The following is a 20,423-nucleotide window of genomic DNA, read 5'->3' as shown; positions in this document are numbered from 1 at the left end:
ATTCAGACACTTGAAAATTAGGCTATTAATCTCAGAATACTGTCAGGAGTTTTTCTATAGATGGAATTTTTTTACAGTCCACATCAGGGAAATTTTATTTATCATTTATTCGTTTTATTTTTTATTTATCAAATTTGTAGAGCCGCCCATCTCACAGAAAAGTGACTCTGGGTGGCTTACAACTTATAAAGAAATAAAACCCAGATGAGTTTTTAGTAAAGAATTAGGAAGTTATTTTAAAAAAGTAGCTTTGGATATCAATTATTAGACAATACTAACTATAGATATATTAGCAAAGTACATCTTTTCAAATGTAATTTTGAAATGTTTAAATATGAACACCCTTTTTTAAGAAAGCCAGTGTTTAGAAGTATAAAATACTTACATTGCTCATGCAGCATAAATCAGCAAACTGCCTGATCTTATCTTCTATAAATCTTTCATAAAAGACAGAAAAGTGTACCACCTGTGAAAAATCAGTTTTACTAATAAGTTAAGGAAGAATGTTTTTGCTTCTCTATTTTAGCCAGTAAAATATACTGATTAAGATGTCAGTCCAGGACTGGGGAGTCCCAGGTTCAGATCAAAAGTTCACGGGTAACTTCAGCCCAGCTATTCCCTCTCAACCCAATCTATCCTGCAGGGTTGTTGCTGTGGGGAAAAATTGGAAGCTGAAGTACTACGTATGCTGCCTTGACCTCTAGGAGGAAAGGCAAAACATAAATCTAACAACTATTAAATAGTCACTACCCTGCTATTCACAATAACCAGGTAACTAAGCAAACAAATAAAAAAGGAGTCAGTCCCAAAATGAAGGAAAAATCAGCATGGAATTTTCTGATTCCCAATGATCTTAGGGTAGAATGCCCAGGCAGATGCCGACTGTCTTCCCTCTAGCTCGCTGTTGGTTAATAAGCTACAAGTAAAACTGCCAATCTGGAAATTTCCAAATGTGGTCTCTCTCTCTCTCTCTTTGCAAGGGCATTCTAGATAAGTAGGCTCTTTGACTCTCAGTGTTTGTGGACTAAATATGTGGACAGTGATCTGTGGACTAAGTATGACAGTCCGAATGAGTGTCACAGGCTTCAGCTTAAAGCGCATTAGCATTTTTCCCTATTACTTCCATTTCATTCATTTTATGAATTAATTTCAATGCCAGTAAATATTTTTTTTATTTCCAATAAAATCAAGTAAGTTACATGTAATACTAATGAATGAGTTTTCCAAGAGTTGGTTCTTTTATTCATGCATGCTTGGTGATGATCACAATATATTAACAAAACCCAGATTCTGGTGCACAGTGTGCAAATCCACCTTAGTTGTAGAAAGTAAGAGAAAGTCATTCTTTCATTCTTCTCCCAAAACGAGAAGAGTTCAGTATGATTATAACAATTTGCTATATCATCATCATCATCATTATTGAGAGAGATTTTCTATTTTGGCCTGAAAGCAATAAATGTCCATAAAGCCACTCCTGGAAAAAAAAAAACTGGGTTTTATCAGGCATCTACAGTATGCTGATGACTCATAAACAATAAAATCATTGATGAATGTGAATCATCTGATGGGGAGATAATCACAGTGCAGTGAGTTTACAAAGTTTTACCTGAATTATAGCAATCAGTAACCAAAGTACAGCAGATACACCGTATCTCAGAATGCGGCTCCAGGGTGCTATGTAACTTTCAGGGTTTCTAGTAAGATGAGAAGATGAATCCATTAAGGCTAAATTTGAGAATCCTACAACCTGTAAAGATAATGAACAAATTATCTAGTTTTTAAAAATATGTATCAACATTAGCAAAGATTCTCTACATTGCCTAGATGATCACCTTCAATTTTGGCATATACCTTTACATTAAACAGCAAGTAATATTTTGTCAATATCAGTTTTTCATTTAAATAATAATACTAGCCATTAAGGTAGGTGTGGAGAGCTTATGGCTTGCAATGTTACTAAACTACTGTTCCTAGCCAGGATGGCCATCAGAAAGAGATGCTGGAGCTGTAATTCGCAACATCTGGAGGGTCACAGGTTCCCCTGCTCTGGCTTAAGATACAGGAAGGCTTGCAATAATAATGTAAATGATACTTGATTAGACTAGATAAATTAAGACGGTGATATATAAGAGTTGAAAAAGTTATTCTGGGATCTTTGTAAACATTTGTTACAATTCTTCTCCAAAGGCAGCTAACTATATGTTGATACCGAGCAAAAATTCAAACCAACATCAGATAATTTAGATTTGGAATTTGATAATTCACATGAATAATCCTTCATTTGTTAGTTCTGTTTCACTTTCTGCTTCACAGATATGACTTGGCAGCCAAAATTCAAACCTGCAAAAGTTATGGCAACTTCAATATAAAATGAAGCTCTAGTCCTAGAGTATATTATGAAGTAATAACTTCAACTCTGATCTTTTTGTTGTTATTTTAATTAAGTGCATAAGACAAATTTATTCTTACTTATGTCTCATAACATATAAGAAGTATGCATCAACTAAAAGTATGTTTCTGCTAGAAATATTCTGCTAGAACAAACATATTTTCTTTTCATTGAGTCTTGAACTGGTGGTTCAAAAAATATCAGTACCACGAAGGTAACATAAGGGTTTTGAATAAAAATAATATAAACTCAAAAGCACAAAGCTCACCCAGACACTGTATTACCTGATTTGTCCTCCCTTACCTAGTTTGTTCAATATTTGACACTGGCCAAACCATGAATGTGACACTATAGGACTCAAGGATGCCTTTCCAGTCTTTCAAATATCCTCTCAGCCCCTGCCTTTGCATGGCTGTTGGATTTCAGTAAGTTAATAGAAGTAACAGAATATTTGCATTAGACATGTCTAGCAAATAAACAAATCTCCATTCTCTTGCCATATTGTTAAGATCTTTTATTCATGCCCAGAGAAAAAGCCATTAATCTGTCTGTCTAGCTATCATCTACCTACCTACCTACGTCTTCTATGATACAATCTGTTCAATTTATGCTTTTCTTATCATTGTTCTTGTCATTTTATTTTCATATCAGAATCTCTTCCAAATACAGCCTTTCTTTATCCTTCCAGTATTTCCTATATGGTATCTTTGAGTTTTCCCTCTCTGTTCCTAAAATTCTTCCCTCTCATTCTTTCTCACAGCAGGTACTACTTAAAGAATTAGGAATTGAGGCAGTAGTAAATTAATCATGTTTCAGCCCAAAAAGTATCTGCTCCTTTTCAGTGGGAAATCGTTCTTGGCTGTAGACTGACTTTCTTTGTTGCATTTTACTGTACTGTGGTCATATTGGCTATAAAAGTATAGAAGAAGGCTGTACTACTTTGGTTTGCTGAATATTATTGCATGAGGCCTATGTTTCAACAATAAAGGGAATTGTCAGGAAGCTATAATACATGTTGGATAAAGTTAGCAGCTGAAAAGAAAACTTCAACTCAAGCTTGGCAAAAGCATCAAAGAAGTTTTTCCATTATTAAAACTCAGCCAAGATGCACCCAAGGTATGTTAGCTCCTGCAAACATGCCCTGCCCCTGGTGAACTCTTCCAATGCTTCTGGAGCTCTGATTAACACTTGTCAAACTGTAAATATGACCTAAAGGCAATTATTACATAACTGATCTGAATCTTCCTCCCCAAGGGGAAAGATAGGATGGATGGATGTATACAAACAACACCTCTTACAATTTTCTGATGCTGAATGTGAAAGAAACCAAATCTTGAGTGACTGAATTGGCAATTCCAGTGTTCACGTTTCTCATGTTGTGCTGCTCTTGATCCATTCAGCATTGCCCTTTATTTAGAATAATTTTATTTATTTATTTATTTGATTTCTATAGCCGCCCATCTCAGCGAGTGACTCAGGGCGTCTTAAACAATAATCATTGACAGCATCCAGTTAAGCCATTGGCAATCAATGAACTAGCAAATGGTTTATCAGCAATCATTATACTGATGCCTAGGAAAGAGAATAAAAAAGGATTTTCTGCTTTTTTAAGATACCTTATTGACGGTTTCTCAAAACATGAAGTGAGGTTATGGTTTTGATTTCTTTTAATTTGCCATATTCCCTGAGAGGTATAAAAATGGTCCTCGACCATCAAGCAAGGAAGAACACAAGCACAAGGATTCCTACTCAGTTAAGAAACTCTTCGGTACTTCTCTTTGTCTGCTTCTTTTTATTCCAAAGAAGCTAAGCCATCTTCCATCACACCAAGCCAACAAAAGCAGCCAATCTGCACAGGAAGGTAACTCTTTCTCCCTCTGCATCTCTTCTTCCTGAACCAGAAATCCCTTTTCTTCTTACAAATAAATATATCTTTATTCTATTTTCCTGCATTGTTATATCTGCAAATCTCTTGCTTTCTTTGCTGTAACAAAACACTTTTGTTTTTGCTTTCTGCTTTCCCATTCTATGCACCATTAATATGAACTTTTCAAAATCCTGTTTTCCGCTGACTTTCTTTCACTTCACCCTTGTCTTTCTCTCATAAAACTGAATGTATTACATTCCTGATAGACTGTTAGTGATCATTTGATTGTCTTGTATGCCACTAGCTCCTTATATTACTTAATACGTTTTACTGCTTTGGTTATTATGTGTAATTTCATTGTTGGATGTCCAGATTGCATAAACCAGATTAAAAGTGTTCAGAACTGGTGCTATATGAGGCCCAGTTTGTAACAACTATTTTATGTGGATTTTTCATTAGCTGACCCAATTATGTCTTGGAACAATGGCTATGAATTTTTAAATGTCACCTCTAAAAAGAAGAGAACAGCAAGCACTTGGAAGAGAGGATTTATTTTCCTAATGGTCTGAATTTCATTCCACTCATTTGCTATGAAATATGTTCTCCATATGCTGACCGGTGCAGAAATACTTCTTATGCCATTTTCTCCTATGAAGAAGAAACTCATGTTAAATATTTTATTTTGGCTTTAATGACACAAGCACCACCAGTTATTAGATGATGCATGTGGTCATATAAAATGTATATAAAGCACATCATACATTTTTAAACTAAATTAAATAACTGCACACATTTTTTTCTGGGTCTATTTTACATAGTCCAGTAAAATCAGGTTCATCTTAAAGATTATATATGCTCTTATCCCTTATTCGATAACTGTATAATGGCTTTCACATGTTAACCACATGAACACCACCACAGCATGCATTCACCTGGACCATTCAAGGCTTACTAGAGGAGATTGTTCTAAATACAGAGGGAAGAAAAAAAGCATGTACAGTTACTTCATATATTATGAGAAAGAAGGTACAGATGTGGTTATATGACTGTACAAAGTAAAGCTTTTCTAAAGTCCCACTGATTTAAATGGAATACTTAGGATATGGTTAGCCCCGTTTCTGAAATCAGCAAAGCTTAAAGGTGTTTAATCTTAATCGTATTATGTCTCAAGGCTTTAATGCACACCAGTATCAACTACTGTGCAAAATTAAGGTCAAAATAGCCTACCTCCATATTCACAAATAAAGGTTCTTGGTATATAAATACACACGTTCATTTCTACATTTATTATTATTGTTGTTGTCGTTATTATTATATCCCACCATATATACAACAGGGATTACTACTCTTCTTTTCAAATGTTATCTATATTTTGATCTTCTTTTTCAGACAACTTGTGGTTTCATAAAGCAGCTTCTTTTAATTAAAATTGTGAGTTTGGAAGTCTCAGGGCAGAATGCCAGGAGGCTAAATACTTAGGGAATGGAGGGGAAGGACGAGGTGGAGAAATCAGCTGACAATGCCAGAATGAAGCAGGAGGCAGGTATTTAATTCAGATCCAGTCAGAGTCAGGCAATTTCTATTGCTAGTAGTCTCATTTGGAGAGAAACTACAATATATGTTCCGAATGACAAAGCAGCCCTTGTACCTCCAACCAAATGGAATAGAGGAAAAAAACAACCCCACCCCCCGAGCTGATCCTTCTCTAGCTGGTGGAAAAGGCTAAGTGTCCCTCCTCTTACTGATGATCTTCCCTCTCTTCAGTGCTGAATGGTTGAAAACTAGTAGCCTATTAATGCTATATTTCACTGATAGCATTGTCACAAATTGGATGACAAAGAAATACTGCAAAGTACATCCTGTTCTCCGAAGATGCACAACATAAAGTTAATCAATCATTGGGAAAAACATTTAATACCTTCCACTGCTTTAAGAACCTTTCCTTTTGGACGCTCCCAGTCGATGAAAAAGATATCTACTGTAAGTTGGGAAACAAGCAGATGCAAAAAGTGCAGTGCCTAAAAATCGTTAGAGGAAATAAAAACCAACTTAAAATTACTATCTTTTTAAAAAAGACAACTCTAGAAAAGCAATGCTAATTCAGAATTACACGAAGAAAGGCATTTATACTGCTATCAACCAAATGTGGAAAGAGGAAAAAAACTATTCCTGTCTAATATCTCTGCCTCTTATTGCCATCAAAAGGAGTTGCTTGTGCATGTTCTATATGATGGATGACTTGGAGTATCCCAGTGCAATTCCAATCAGATCACAGAATTATAGAATGTATGAATTGGAAAGGACTTTGTTGGTCATCTCTTCCAATCCTCCAGTAAATCATCCCTGATTGGCAGTGATGCAGCTCCATTGGAAAGCTTCAAACAAGCAGAAGTCCACCACTGTTCTGGACAGACTGTTTCATTTAACAGCTTTTTCCAGCAGAAAATTCCCATTAATAGCACAATCCCTGATATATTTATTCATATGTAAGTTTCGGTTAGTCTAATTTCTATATTTCTAAAGAAAACAGTTTTTAAATTCTGGCAAAAGTCCAGCTGTTTTTTCCTAGCTCAAATCTGGTGCATAGAATATTTATGTTCACTGATGTGTGCATATGTACTATACTTTCAAATGCTTATAGACTGATAAAAAACAAGTTTTCATATAGAAAAAGCATAAGCTTCTGTCTTTAGGATGTGGGGAGAAGAGACATGTTCCTTTTCAATTACAACTGAGCTAAAATTCAGTATTATTCCATGGTTTTCTAAGTATTACTTCTGACTCAGTGTAGACCCAAAAGTAATCTCATGTCCCCACTGAAAATTAGGAAGTAAGCATGGTTGAATTTTCAACTAGGCTTCAGAAATACAGTACATTTAGCAAGAAGTGTTACATTAGCTATCAGGTTCTTATTTTGAATTTTAACCTAGTGAACACTAATAAGAAAGTGATATCCCAAAGAAATTACTATAAAAGCCTTTTTCCCCCCTCCAGAAAATAGCAAAATAACATTATGAATGCAAACTGTTTCCAAATTGGCACCGATAAATTGTAGCAGTTCATATTTCTGGAAATCATCAGGGCATATGTTTACCTTCAGAGCAAAAGCACATCCAACATAAGAAATAAACTTAACTTCTTGACTTGGCAGAGGTAGTAAAACAGAGACAAACTGCTGTGCCTGAAGAGCAAACAAACTCTATTATACCAAACGGGATACAATATTTATGTTTGTTTAATCATACCAGCTTGTAAATTACTTATAAAGTAACAGCAATTTTGCAAAAGTTAATGAACTTGCAAGCAAAATAGGATTAGTAACATCTCAACTAGTTTTATTTATTTTTTCAAGTGCATTTAGGGTTCAGAGAAAAGCAAATGAAAAAGCACCACAGCAAACAAATAATTATTTAATATGCAGAACTTGCCTGAATAGTCTGATCAGAAGAGGCAAGAGAGAAACTACAAGTATTCAGATGTCTTATATATTGCTATTTATTCATTTGCAAAAAAGAAAAAAAATAGACTTACTTTAAAAAATATAAGCCAATAAATCCCTGTTCCCACTGTGATGATGAAGAAAACGTTTGCAAGGTCTCCAGCATAGAATAGCAGAAACTTCAGAACTGTCTAAAATGTCAAATTATATGTTTTTGTAAGATACAATGGAGTGACTTTCCCCCCCCAACAAAAATGGTCAGAAAGGTGACTTTCAGACAGCTGTACTACCTATCAAGAGACTGTTTGATATGTAGAGACTTCACAGCAGATTTTTTTTGAAATGATTTGTAGAAGAGATGACAGTTCAGCAGCCAAACGTGGAAGTGTATTTAGGAAACAGTTTTCCATATTTCTTACTGTTCAAATAACCCAACGTAAGGCATGGATATAATACTGTGCTGCTCTCACAGGACTGTATTACATACAATGATGTCAGCTAACACTTGGTTGAAAGCATGCAGTGGTAGGGCTCTCTATCTCTCTCTATATATACACACCACCTCAAAGAATAAATATATTCTTTGCTAAAAGGAGATTTAGAATGCCAGGTCATTGGGAAGTAAGCCTCATCATGTAGGAAACAGATGGCTCCTTCCATTCAGAGATTAGTACTACAAAGAACCTTTCTGCTGGTTTTTCATGAGATTTACTACTGCATATACATGCTAGGATTGTAATCTTACATAAAAACTATATTGGCATTGGAGTTTCCAGTTTGATGCTGTTTACACAGTACATTTCTTAAAGCTGCAATCATAGCATAAATGTGCATCATTAAATCTAATTAAACTGAGTAGGATTTATTTTCAATAAATGTGATCATAACAGATCAGTTTGACAAGGTATCAAAGTGCTATGCCTCAGCCAGGCCAGCTGTATATTGCAGGAAAGTGTCCTAAACATACACATTTAAATAATACTAGATAAATTAGGACATCCAACTGTTCATACCTGTAAGTCAATCATGGGGCTTCCTATACGCCTCTTCCAGCCAGCAGTCTTGAGAAGGGACCACAGAACTGCCAGGCCACCCAGAACACCAAGTGCTATCTGCAGGAAAAGGTAAGAAAGAAATCATACTGCTTTGCCTATGGAAATGAGCAGACAAGTTCCAAAGAGATTAAAATTTGGTGGAAAGAGAATGCTTACATCAGTCTGAATGCGAGCCTCTGACTGGTTCATTTCATAGTTGACTGAGAAGGAAACCTAAACAGTGAAATAATTATTTTAACATTCCAGTAAAATCACCTTTGCTTGATCACCACTACACACACAGCATTAGGTTATGGATCATAAAATGTAATTACTTTAAATAAAATGTACATCATTGGTTTCTCATCTATTTGATGAGCTAGTCTTCAGATTTTGGCACAGGAACTTCATCTCATAAGACCACAGACAAGGTGAGCAGCGTCAGAAAAAATAGTGGCTACAATATGGAAATCTGAACCACAGTAACTGGTAAGGAAGGTTCCAAACAGCCTGGCTTTGTATACAGAGCTGGTACTGAGAGGTTTTTGTTTAAAATAACCTCATACAGAATAGAATGAAGGAAATGCTAACTCACTGACTCCTGTCCACAGAAAAAAAAAATGGGAAACTTGAAGACTGAGGCACAAAATATCATTATAACAGGCTATTGGGCATGTTTTTCTTGTATGACATCCAGAGTCATGTTTATGAGATGGGCGGCTATAGAAATTTGCAATAAATAAATAATTAAAAATAAAAATAAAATAAAATAAAATAAATAAAAAGTATGCAATCACCAATAGATTGAATGCTTTTTCTGTAAAATATTGGGAATAGCCACAGTCTACCTCCACAAACTGCAAGGGCAATTAACATGAAAAGATTCTGCAAACTGAATAATTCCATAATAATCCAAACTTAACAAGTGGCAAAAAAAAAATGCAAACCTAACCTGGAATGAGAACACATTTGCAGATATTAAACACAACTATGGGAGAAAGAAGAGACTGAGAAATAAATTAATCAATGTTTAAATCAATCAGAATGGAGATTTTTTGAGGATGCACCCATCTGTAATCAATCATTTTAATGGCCGATCAGCAGTCTGGGTTAAACAGGCAGGAGCTTATTTCTCTGTACTAAGTTCTGACTTAAAAACATGTAAAACGTTCTTTTCAGTTAATTGTGAAACCTTTATAATGACCAATACCCAGGGCTTTCTAGTTTATTGAGTTAGTGGAATTATTCATCACTCAGCAGGATCTATCTTGGTGATGCAGTTTTGGTTGCCCGGCTAAGCTACTGTTAAATGAAGCTGGGAGGTGGAGAAAAGCTTACCATTACATTCTCATCACTGGGATTTTGGATGAGAACATCACTGTAGGCAATTGTCATTAGAGGAGGATAGATGGCTCCCCTCTGAGTGTTCTGCACAAGATGAATACTGCAAAAAGGAGTGCAACGGAGGGTTAGCTAGGAAGTAAGGATTGACACCATTGGAAGTAAGGTAACAACCGTGCAGTATTAAGTTTTTTTACGGACCATGCACTGAGTTCTGTATTTTGTTTAAACTTTTTACTTCATGCAGTGCATTTAGCATCTTCTTAAAAGATCTCATTATTCTTTTGTACTCACAGAACTTGTACGGAACGATGCTTAAATATGATTATTCACTAGAATAAAGGGTATTATTATTATTACTATTAATGGAAGACAGCTAAAGGTGGAGACAGGGAAGAAAAGGTGGCCTGGGGTATAGATCGCACAGAAGAGGGCAGGAGAAAGGAATGTGGTGCACCAGCCTTGTCCTACTCATTCAGTAAAACCTCTCTAGATTTTGACTTGGCTGAAACCCAGAATAACTAAAATATCTGGGTTCTGGGTTGGCCAAGCTGCAACCTGCCTGGCTGAACTTCCTGGACATGGTGTTTGTTTGGGGTTAAAACAAACATATTTTCTGTTTGTACACATCCTTCTAGAAAATACAGAAGATTATAAAATTAAGATAATAAACAGGCCCCATGCCTACGATCAATAAAACTTATTTTTATCAATGACTGATGGATATAGCAAGTCAAATATGAAATTAGCTTTTGCCTTGCAGTCCAAGTACTGTTTATTTTGTGCAAATCATAGCGCAGGGTGGAGCCATTTTTTGAAGCTGCCTTCCATTTCCTTGTTCAATTTTTAAAGTGATTAAGTTCCCTCTTCAAGTATTTACTGCAATCACTGAAATTTTCGTTTATGCTCACATTGTACTTATAGGCAGATTATTTGTTTGGATTGAGGATATTATCTTCAGCACTTTTAACCTCCAATCATATGTAGACGCATCAGGATAAATCCCAATAAATTCCACAGAGCTCGCTTCTGAGCAGCTCTGATGGTTGGATCAAACTAAATTCGAATTTGAATTTGGGCATCTACAACTGGGCAGCATCTTATCCAAAGTTTATATAACCTTACCTTATTGCTATTTTACTAGCAATTCGGATTACTTTTGGCTGGCTTTCCAAGTCATTTTCTCGCCCACTTAAGGTATCCACCAAAAATATACGGCGTGTCAAAAGCCAGTTGTTCACATTGCTGCCTTCGAAAAACATGTTATAAAATTACAACTTTAGAAAAAAAGAACTTTTACATTACTGAAAGAGAAGGAAAAATAAGGAAACCTGCATTGTTTATAACTAATGTAGAATGATTATAATGATATAAAACATGTTGAATAACTTTAAGTTGTTTGATAATATTATCAAATACATTTTACTATACTTACTTATAAAACTAAATAACTGCAGTTACTTCACGAACACTTATGTACCTCCTTTCTTTCTCCTCCAGCACAGCTGCCACAAGACTAAAATTTTCTGATTCTATTTTTAACTAACTTTAGTTAGCTTTGCACCCAAACCCAGTTAAACTGTGATTGGTCTTAGAGTTTACTGAAAGCAACTCAGTTTCAACCCATCATTTACAAACTGGGCTTATTTCAATAGCATTGTTAAATTAACCAGGGCTTAAGCAGTAAACTTCAATTAATTGAAAGCTGAATGAACACTTCCACTCTCTGTTGATAGGGTTGCCTGAAGAAAGAAGGAATGGGGAGGTTCAAACCTGATACTTGTTCACATAATACCAAACTAGGGCTTTGTGTTTCATTCAAATGAGGTCACTATGTATCAGTGAGGTTTAGAGTGCCATTAGAATTACTGATAGAAAGTAGCAATAGTTTTGAAAATTAAAAAAATATAGAATTATACAGTACATTTATTGTATCTAATTTTTACCCTGTCAATTCACTGACACACGTCAACAGAATATTCTTACCTTGGTTCACAAACATTTCATTATACCTAAGATTCACATTTAACACTGGCACTGCCCAAAGGTATTGCTGTCCATCTTCTTCATCATAATACTCAAGGAATACATCATAAAACACAGGTTCAGCATAATCCTTTAAAATCTTGGAAACTGAAATTGTACACTGTATCGAAAAAGCAAATGAATGTGTAATGTGTTTCTACTAACTCAGAAAATGGAAAAATCTTAAGGAAAATGTCTTCCCCTTAAATCATGTATCTTATTATTTTGTAGCAAACAGAAGGAAAGAACAAGGAGATTATACAAATAGCATCAAAAGTCTGTATACAACTACAAAGTGCCCAGACAAATTCTCTTGGGCACATTAAGTAGGACATGAGGGAAACAGCTTCTCCTATGCTGTTCCCCAGTACCTGGTAATTCAGAAGCATCTTGTCTCTTAAGAAGGAGATACTGAGAACTTTATTCTCCATTAATTGGACTTATTTTGATAACATGTTCTCAATTACTGACAGCCATCTTGCATTCCACAGCTTGAGCTCTCCAAAGGCTCTGAGAAGATTGCGTAAGCTTCCGAAGACAGTGTTCTGAAGGGAGCCATGTGGAGGAAATGTTCACTGGAGAAGCTGGGTCCGAAAAGGACTCAGCAAAGGCAGCCAGGCGCTTCTGCTTCGCCCATGGTGGCTGGGCAAAAAAGGCAAAAGGCAGGTGCGGGGAACTGGGAGAGGAGGCAGCTGCGTGAAGGAATGCAGGCTGGGGAGGCTAGAGCTTGCTGTGGTGGCCTTGCACCATGAGGCTGGGCTTCCTGCCCCACAAGGCAGGGTGCAAGGCTTCCAAAAGGGCAGAGATGTAGGGGGAGATGGGTGGGAGTGGGGAGCTGAAGCAGTAAATGCAGGCAGGCTGCCAAGTGCCCGAATTTTGATCACGTGACTGTGGGGGTGCTGCAACGGTCGTAATTTTGGGCACAGGTAGTAAAGGCCATTTTTTCAGTGCCGTTGTAATTGCAAACGATCACTGAACGAATGGTCGTTAAGTGAAGACTACCTGTATTTCAGTCAGTCCATAAGAGAGCATGAAACTTTATGCAAGAACATCACAACAATTAAGTATTTATTTTCTTCTCTAGCAATAATTAAGGTGTATTTTATGGAACTTTTTTAAAAAATAAACTATGCTTACCTTTTGTTGGTAGGTTGTTCCAAAATTATAAGCAGCATTCAGTCTAATTAATGTATCTGGACAAAGCTGTTTTTTAAAAAGAAAATACTTAGCATTCTTCACTGCAATCTTCTCAAATTTCAAAATAAATGTTACATTCATTTCTTTTTTAAATAGAAGACATATGCTTACATGAAAAGAAAATGCAGTATTTTGTCACTCTGGATTTTTTATTTTCACTGCAGTGACAAATAATTGAATGATTCGGTATTTAAGGGTTCCAGTGAGCAAACTCAGTATGAGAAAGAACAGCTCCACTGATCTGAGTATCAAAGGATGCTTTAAGTCCCTTTTGGGAGATGGGCGATGATAAATTTGATTAATAAATAAAATAATCAATAAGTAAGTACATAAAGCCATTGTAGTTAACAACCCAGATACAGTTTCTCAAAGCCTTGCATAACACCCATCTTCTCTCTTTTTTGATGTTAGCCCTTTGAGATAGCCCAGACAAGAAGCACTACCAGGAGTATCAGCACTATCTTTATTGTAAGGTTACATTAACAGAATCTTGCAAGTATTTCTCCCCCTCTCTCCTTTTTATTATCTGGAAAACTAGGGAGGGTTCCTTCTGAAACACTTCCCACACCCCCTTCTGAGTTGTCTAATCTGTCCAGTCTAAGGGTCTTCCTCCTGTCTCCCAAGGTCATTCCCACATATTATTACATTTAACTATCAGTGATTTCAGATGATGAGGCTCAGAATGTTATGCCTCCACACACTTTATGCTTTGAAACTATGCTGATGGGACTCAAAATGCAAAAACCTGGGTTCATAATTAGAAATGTACTAATGATGTTATTCTCTTCATGGAACTGCATCTGCCACTGGAATAGATTCTTCTTCCCCACCCCACCTCCTGCACACCCTTGTATCTGCTTTGGAGGCCTGGAATACCTGCTTGAGCTCCTGCAAAGTATGCAGGAGTGGTGATGTAGAGAGAGGAAAGCAAATGGAAGTAACATTAAATCTGTGTGTGAACGGTGAAAGGTCCCCTGTGCAAGCACCGAGTCGTGTCTGACCCTTTGGTGGGACACAGCTTTCGTGACGTTTTCTTGGCAGACTATAGCGGGGTGGTTTGCCATTGCCTTTCCCAGCCGTCGTCTTCCCCAGCAAGCTGGGTACTCATTTACCAACCTCGGAAGGATGGAAGGCTGAGTCGACCTGAGCCAGCTACCTGAGAATCCAGCTTCTGCTGGGATCGAACTAGGGTCATGGGGAGAGTTTCTGTTGCAATACTGCCGCCTACCCACTCTGCGCCACATGAGGCTATCTAACATTAAATCTAGTCATATTTAAATTCATTCAAAGCAATTTTTTTAACCACAACTAATTTGTTCTATTAGATTTCAATAGGCAAGTTTGACTAAATCTGATCCAATATTACCAACCCAAATTAATACCAGGTGATGTGCTCTTTCCTTACCTGTAAAAAGCCACCTTCTAAATGTTGCCATTTCAGAAAATTTCCCATTGCATCATATGAAGCTGCAATAAACTTTAATTTTACATCCTGTTAAAAAAAATTAATTGCTTTCAAGATCTAGAATCTTGTATCTTAGGCATATCTTTTATGCAAGATCTAAAAGAAAATCAGAATGTTATTAATATTTCATGTTGCAATCTGCAATTGTGTAAGAAAAATGATCAGACGAATTAAGTACTAAATGTAAATCCTTACCACTCCACTTACTATCTAGCTCACTATATGCAGACAGTATCATGGAGAGGTGAAAAGTTACTTCCTTATTCTAAAAAAGTGAAAAGGAGTAACAGCCATAATTTTAATACAACAAAGTGTTTCAGTGTACCAATGTAGACCTGAAACTGTAAGATAGAACTCTCTCAACAAAACAGATAATATGGGGATATATTAATTTTTAGATCTTAAATAATCATGCATTTAATTATTTATACTGTATATGACTGCCTATCATAAGTATGCTTGCAAACTCTCCCTCCTGCCTAAGATACTGTATTTTCCAAGAAAAAAAAGTGCAAGCCCAACAATAAAGCTTATAAACTTATGTGAAGAAAATGAAGTTAGTTTGTATAAAATTAAGTCCTAGTAAATAAGTCGTTCTGGTCCAGCATAGGTACTAATTTCCCATCCCCTTCAAATAATTGAAGCCTGAAAATAAAAACATTTTGGTCATATCAAATTATATGAAAAGCTTCAATATAACTTTAAAATATATTTCCATGTTCCTACTTTTAGGATACATATTCAGAAGTAGTCTATGCCAGGGTTCCTCAACCTTGGCAACTCTAAGCTGTGCGGACTTCAACCTCAAAGCTGGCTGGGGAATTCTGGGAGTTGAAGTCTGCACAGCTTAGAGTTGCCAAGGTTGAGGAACCCTGGTATAGACTACAATAAATGAAGTATCCTGAAGAAATGCATTAATATAGTAAAATAATCACCTGGATAAATTAATCAGTACAGAATCACATCACGGACAAGTCTAGACTGAGAAAAATAACTAAAAATAAAATAAAAATAAATAATAAAATAGTTTTTACTGCAGAGAACCTACCTTGTCCTTTTCTTTAAAAGTAAAGCTACTAGGAAACTCTGTTGTATCAAGAACCTGGGATGCTAAGCCTGGTTGGTCACCATAGTAGAGCCATGGAAGAGTCTGTCTCCTGCAAACCATTACACAATGTTTACTGCAGCCTACGTATTGCAAAAGTGTACAGCATGAAAGTCAAAGGAATGAATGACAAAGACAACATACCAAAATGATATTGAATGAACAGTTCCAAGTCCAGCAGTATTTGCAAACACATACTGAAACAAACCACATGCATCAGGAGTAGCAGAGCTCAAACTATTCATGTTCATAACACACATATTTCCCAAGGCTTGGCAAGATGTAAGATTGGAATACAGCTGAAAGAAAATAAGCCAAAAATTCTGACCAGAGTGTAAAATTAAATAAAACAGGATTAATGCTTAATTTTATAAAACCGATGGTCTTCACTTTGTTTTTATGCACTGGGAAGGATGGGCAGGATTGTCCATGAAGGGGTGAGGGAAGTATAATGTTAAGATGGAGGCCACAATGATGCAATTGAAGCCACCATCTTGACTTTTTGGCCCCTTCCCCCCTTTTTTTGGTGTCAGAAGCACCTACTAAGGGGCTTCTGTATTGAAAGGATTTGCTGGTGACGTCACCATTGCCCAGGGGACGCCCAAGGGGGCTCCTTTCATGTTCCTGTTATTTTTCCCACCAAAGTGGTACCTATTTATCTACTTGCATTTGCATGCTTTCAAACTGCTACTTGGAAAAAAATCTGGAAAACAAAAAAATTAAAAAAGAAAAGAAAAAAAGTTTCCCCCCGCGAGCTATAGAAAATAAATGGATTTTTTTCTAACATTCCTTGACTTACCACATTAATTGGGACTGGAATTTCTGTTGTTAAGTGATCATAAAGCACGACCACATCGCTTAGGGACGGCAATCCCTGCAATCCCCAGTTGCCAACATTAACCAAATCCCATGGTCATTCAGCAAGGCAGCTGCCTGCCCGCTTCCTACAACCAAGTCAGTGGGGAAGCCGTCAGGAAGTTGCAAGTCCCAGGCCAGCTGGCAGGTAAATAGCTGCTGTGGGGTGGGGAAGGGCGCAACAGGGTGCATGAAGGAGGCATGGCAAGGGCTGGGGAGGGGGTACAAGGGAGGCACGGCAAGGATTGGGGAGGGTACACAAGGGTACATGGGAGGCATGGGGAGGGCGCTCAAGGAGGTTTGGCAAGGGTTGGGGAGGGTGCGTGAGGGAGGTGCGGCAAGGGTTGGGGAAAGTGTGAGGTAGGCACAGTAAGGATTGCGGAGGGTGTGCGGGAGGCATGGGGAGGGTGAGCAGGAAGTGCAGCAAGGGTCGGGGAGGGTGCACAGGGAGGTGCAGTGAGAGTTGAGGGGGTGCGACAGGGTGCACAGGAGGCGCTGCAAGGCTCAGGGAGGGCGCGTGGAGATGCACAAGTGGTGAGGGAGGTGCGCTGAGGCTCAGGGAGGGTGTGAGTGGTCGGCGCAGCGCAAGTGCAGAAGGCCTGAGAAAGGATGCATGGGTGGGGGAGACTTCCCCAGGGACTTATGACCTTCCCTGCCGACTTCCCCACTGACTTTCTGGGGAAGCCAGCAGGTAGCAATCATGTGATCACGGGGCACTGCAACTTTTTGTTTTAGAGGCTGGTGGATCTGATTCCGTGAGTCACTATTTTCTTTATTCACTTGATTTATGTTTTGCATTTTCTTCAGGACTGTTGGGATTGCCGTCACTATGCAATGCAATCACATTATGTTGCACTTTACGACTGCATCTCTTAGTGATGGAGATTCCGGCCCCAATTGCTGTTGTAACCCAAGGACTACCTGTATAAATTACACAGATTAGATTAGAAAAATATTTATAATTTTGTTCAAAAAGAAAACTAATTTAAAACATACCCAGCAAGCAGCTGCGGTTGCTTGAAGATTTTTATAAAACCATTCTGATCTCAATGTGATGCCCTAGAAATAGAATATGTCAAATTCTTACCGATATCTCAGTATAATCCTATGAACATCTGCTCAGAAGTCAGTCCCAGGTATAGGGAAAAGATTATACTCCAACAACTTTTTCCTTCAGAGAATCAGCAACACTTGACTTGATACTAACAAGTATTACATTTAATAGCACTTTTCATATACTTGAAAGGCTGTCAAGACTTTGGATATAGATTTATAGGAAGACAGCCTCCAATTGGACATTAGAGGAAATCTAACAATAACAGGCTTCTTACTTAACAGCAAGGAAATTCAGTAGCAAAACCAATTACAAATCTAATGATGGGCTTCCCTTCACTAGCTGTATTCAAAGGGAGGCTGGAAAGTTATCTGACACTGTTTTGGTTTGGATTCCTGTGCTAAATTGGATTACATGCCCAAATGGCCTCTTTCGACTCTGTGTCTATGATTCCACTGCATGTCAAACTTAGCTTTTATGCTAATATGCTATGGATAGAAAAGATGTATTTATGTAGCTGTTGGAGCTTAAACCTGACATTTGTCAGCACCTGCTCATTCAAGCATTCACACACACACAGTCAAGAAACTGGATTTCTTTGAACTGTTTTAATGAAGCGTAATGAACGGTACAGAAGGCAAGCTGCGAACAAAGAATTCCCGCCAAAACCTACTTTAAACTACATTCCCTTAGCTAGTCCCCTTTCCCACAAAGCATGTCACTCCCCCTCCCATCCAGATGGTATTCCTGTGGTATCTCAACCTCGCATCCTTGATGTGCTCCATAGCCAAAACAACCCCTTACACTTCAACTTCACACATCCCCTCCCATCCTGCAACCTTTGAGAATGACACAATGGGAGATGCCCTGATAAGGGTTTCTGTGAAACCTTTGATCAGGGAATCTGACACATTTGTTTTATGTCCTGACTGCAGTGTTTTTGTAAATCATATACAAAATGTGACCATAACTTACTAGTTTTCCAAATCTAACAGTTGTAATTCCTTTTGGAGGGAAATTTCCAGTGCTTGTGAAACATAACCCTCCTGTCTGAAATTGAAAATAAGTAAATCATGTCATGAACATATCTATTTTTAAAGGCAGAGGTCTTAATCTAGAGAAGCCCTTCTAAAAGGAAAAAAAAGTTTCTTTTACACTGAAGATCCAGCAATGGCTTTTAATTTAAATAAATTGAATTTAAATTAATTTTCATCAATTCATCATTTATCCGAGGGTCCTATCCTATCTCCCATGCGAAGCACTTGGGAGATGATTTGGGAGGACATGCCTGTTCCTCTGATGAACATTCCACTGAAATCTAGATTTATTTACAGATTTAGGCATGCAAAACTTTAATACCCCACCCTTTCCATCACGGTCCCATGCATGTCCTGAAAAAAATGCCAACAAATTGGGAATGTCTCATGAAAGACCTGAGAGACTGGGGGAGGGGGCTGCAATAGGGTTGCTGCATTAAGGACAGGTTGGACATGAAAGCTAAATGGTTCCTCCACATGGTTCTAGGACAGTGTTTCTCAACTTTGGCAGCTTGAAGATGTGTGGACTTCAAGCTGCCAAGGTTGAGAAACATGTTCTAGGAGAATTGGTGAAAAGTGGATGCAGGTAGCTTACATTAACAAGCCTTCCCATATTCAATACAATGCACTATGATTATTAAATTTATACCTCTCTTTTGTATCCAAAGAACCTGCAAAATGGCTGTTTCTATTATATGCTATTTGTTGCACTTACTAAAACATTTGGCTCAGAACAGCTACATGATTTGTTGACACTGATGAATGTTGGTTGACATCTTATGCACCTACAAAGGATAAAATGAAATGTGAAGAATGTATACGGAGTTTAGACCTATGATTTAAATAAGCTTAAATGAAGGATAGAATGGCTGCCCTAGTAATATGCTAGATGAATGAATACAGCATCTCCCAATGTACTGGTATCATCATAGTACAGCTATGCATTGCACTAGTATAAGTCAGTGTTGAAAAATTAGCCTGGAGATCGAACAGGTTTTCACTGACTTTTCTTCCTTTTAGAAAGAAATCCTCAAAATTACATTGGGGATTATTTTTTCAATAAATATTTTTGAATTAGGCTTCAGTAACTATCAGGTTCATATAGATTCCTTTCAGGCTATAGAACTCAAGGCTATGGAGACAGGGTATGTGAAGGAATGATAATTACTATTAGCTTTCTTGATCCTTTTCCATTCTTGGCTAAGGTGACTGATAAAGTGATTGCTTTGCAGTTCCAGATCACCTGGATGAAACTGATTTTCTAGCCCTGGTGTTACCAGGGTTTCATCCATGATATGGTCCTGAGGTTGCTTTAGTCACCTTGATAAAAGACTTACAGACACCACTCTTCCACTATTTGGGAAGGTTTTTTTTGATGTCTATATGTCCTCATTTTTCAAGAACTGGAAGACATTAATTGTTGTTTCTACTTTGATTTTCAAATCAGTATTTCCTATGGTACATCTGTAAAGAATCATCTTTCATGTTGGTTAATGCTTAGATTACAGAAGTTGCTATTCAACACATTAGAGAATACTAATGAGGTGAGCAGTCTAGTGTTTAGCAATTTTGATGCTATGATTCCAGTCGTTTATACCATAATTTCAAAAATGGA

At 37.3% G+C, this 20,423-nt stretch overlaps 1 protein-coding gene across 3 annotated transcripts in view; it reads right to left on the bottom strand.

Annotated features, from left to right (window-relative positions):
• Positions 1–20,423, bottom strand: part of TMEM67 (transmembrane protein 67) — a 32,717-nt gene that overhangs the window by 7,473 nt on the left and 4,821 nt on the right. For all 3 annotated transcript variants that reach the window (XM_063299484.1, XM_063299486.1, XM_063299487.1), the window contains exons 5-22: positions 19,524–19,593; positions 18,747–18,821; positions 17,714–17,776; positions 16,007–16,161; positions 15,806–15,914; positions 14,698–14,784; positions 13,233–13,298; positions 12,057–12,216; positions 11,196–11,319; positions 10,068–10,173; positions 8,907–8,963; positions 8,709–8,807; positions 7,788–7,886; positions 7,351–7,437; positions 6,175–6,274; positions 4,765–4,904; positions 1,607–1,747; positions 386–466 (exon numbers count right to left, since the gene is read on the bottom strand). In XM_063299484.1, coding sequence (XP_063155554.1) covers positions 386–466; positions 1,607–1,747; positions 4,765–4,904; positions 6,175–6,274; positions 7,351–7,437; positions 7,788–7,886; positions 8,709–8,807; positions 8,907–8,963; positions 10,068–10,173; positions 11,196–11,319; positions 12,057–12,216; positions 13,233–13,298; positions 14,698–14,784; positions 15,806–15,914; positions 16,007–16,161; positions 17,714–17,776; positions 18,747–18,821; positions 19,524–19,593 — 1,819 coding nt within the window. The remainder of the gene's footprint in view (positions 1–385; positions 467–1,606; positions 1,748–4,764; positions 4,905–6,174; positions 6,275–7,350; positions 7,438–7,787; positions 7,887–8,708; positions 8,808–8,906; positions 8,964–10,067; positions 10,174–11,195; positions 11,320–12,056; positions 12,217–13,232; positions 13,299–14,697; positions 14,785–15,805; positions 15,915–16,006; positions 16,162–17,713; positions 17,777–18,746; positions 18,822–19,523; positions 19,594–20,423) is intronic.

This window comes from Candoia aspera, chromosome 3 (genome assembly GCF_035149785.1).
Source record: "Candoia aspera isolate rCanAsp1 chromosome 3, rCanAsp1.hap2, whole genome shotgun sequence".
NCBI lineage: Eukaryota > Metazoa > Chordata > Lepidosauria > Squamata > Boidae > Candoia > Candoia aspera.
The sequence above is the reverse complement of the archived record's forward strand: the minus strand, read 5'-3'. Positions and strand labels throughout refer to the sequence as shown.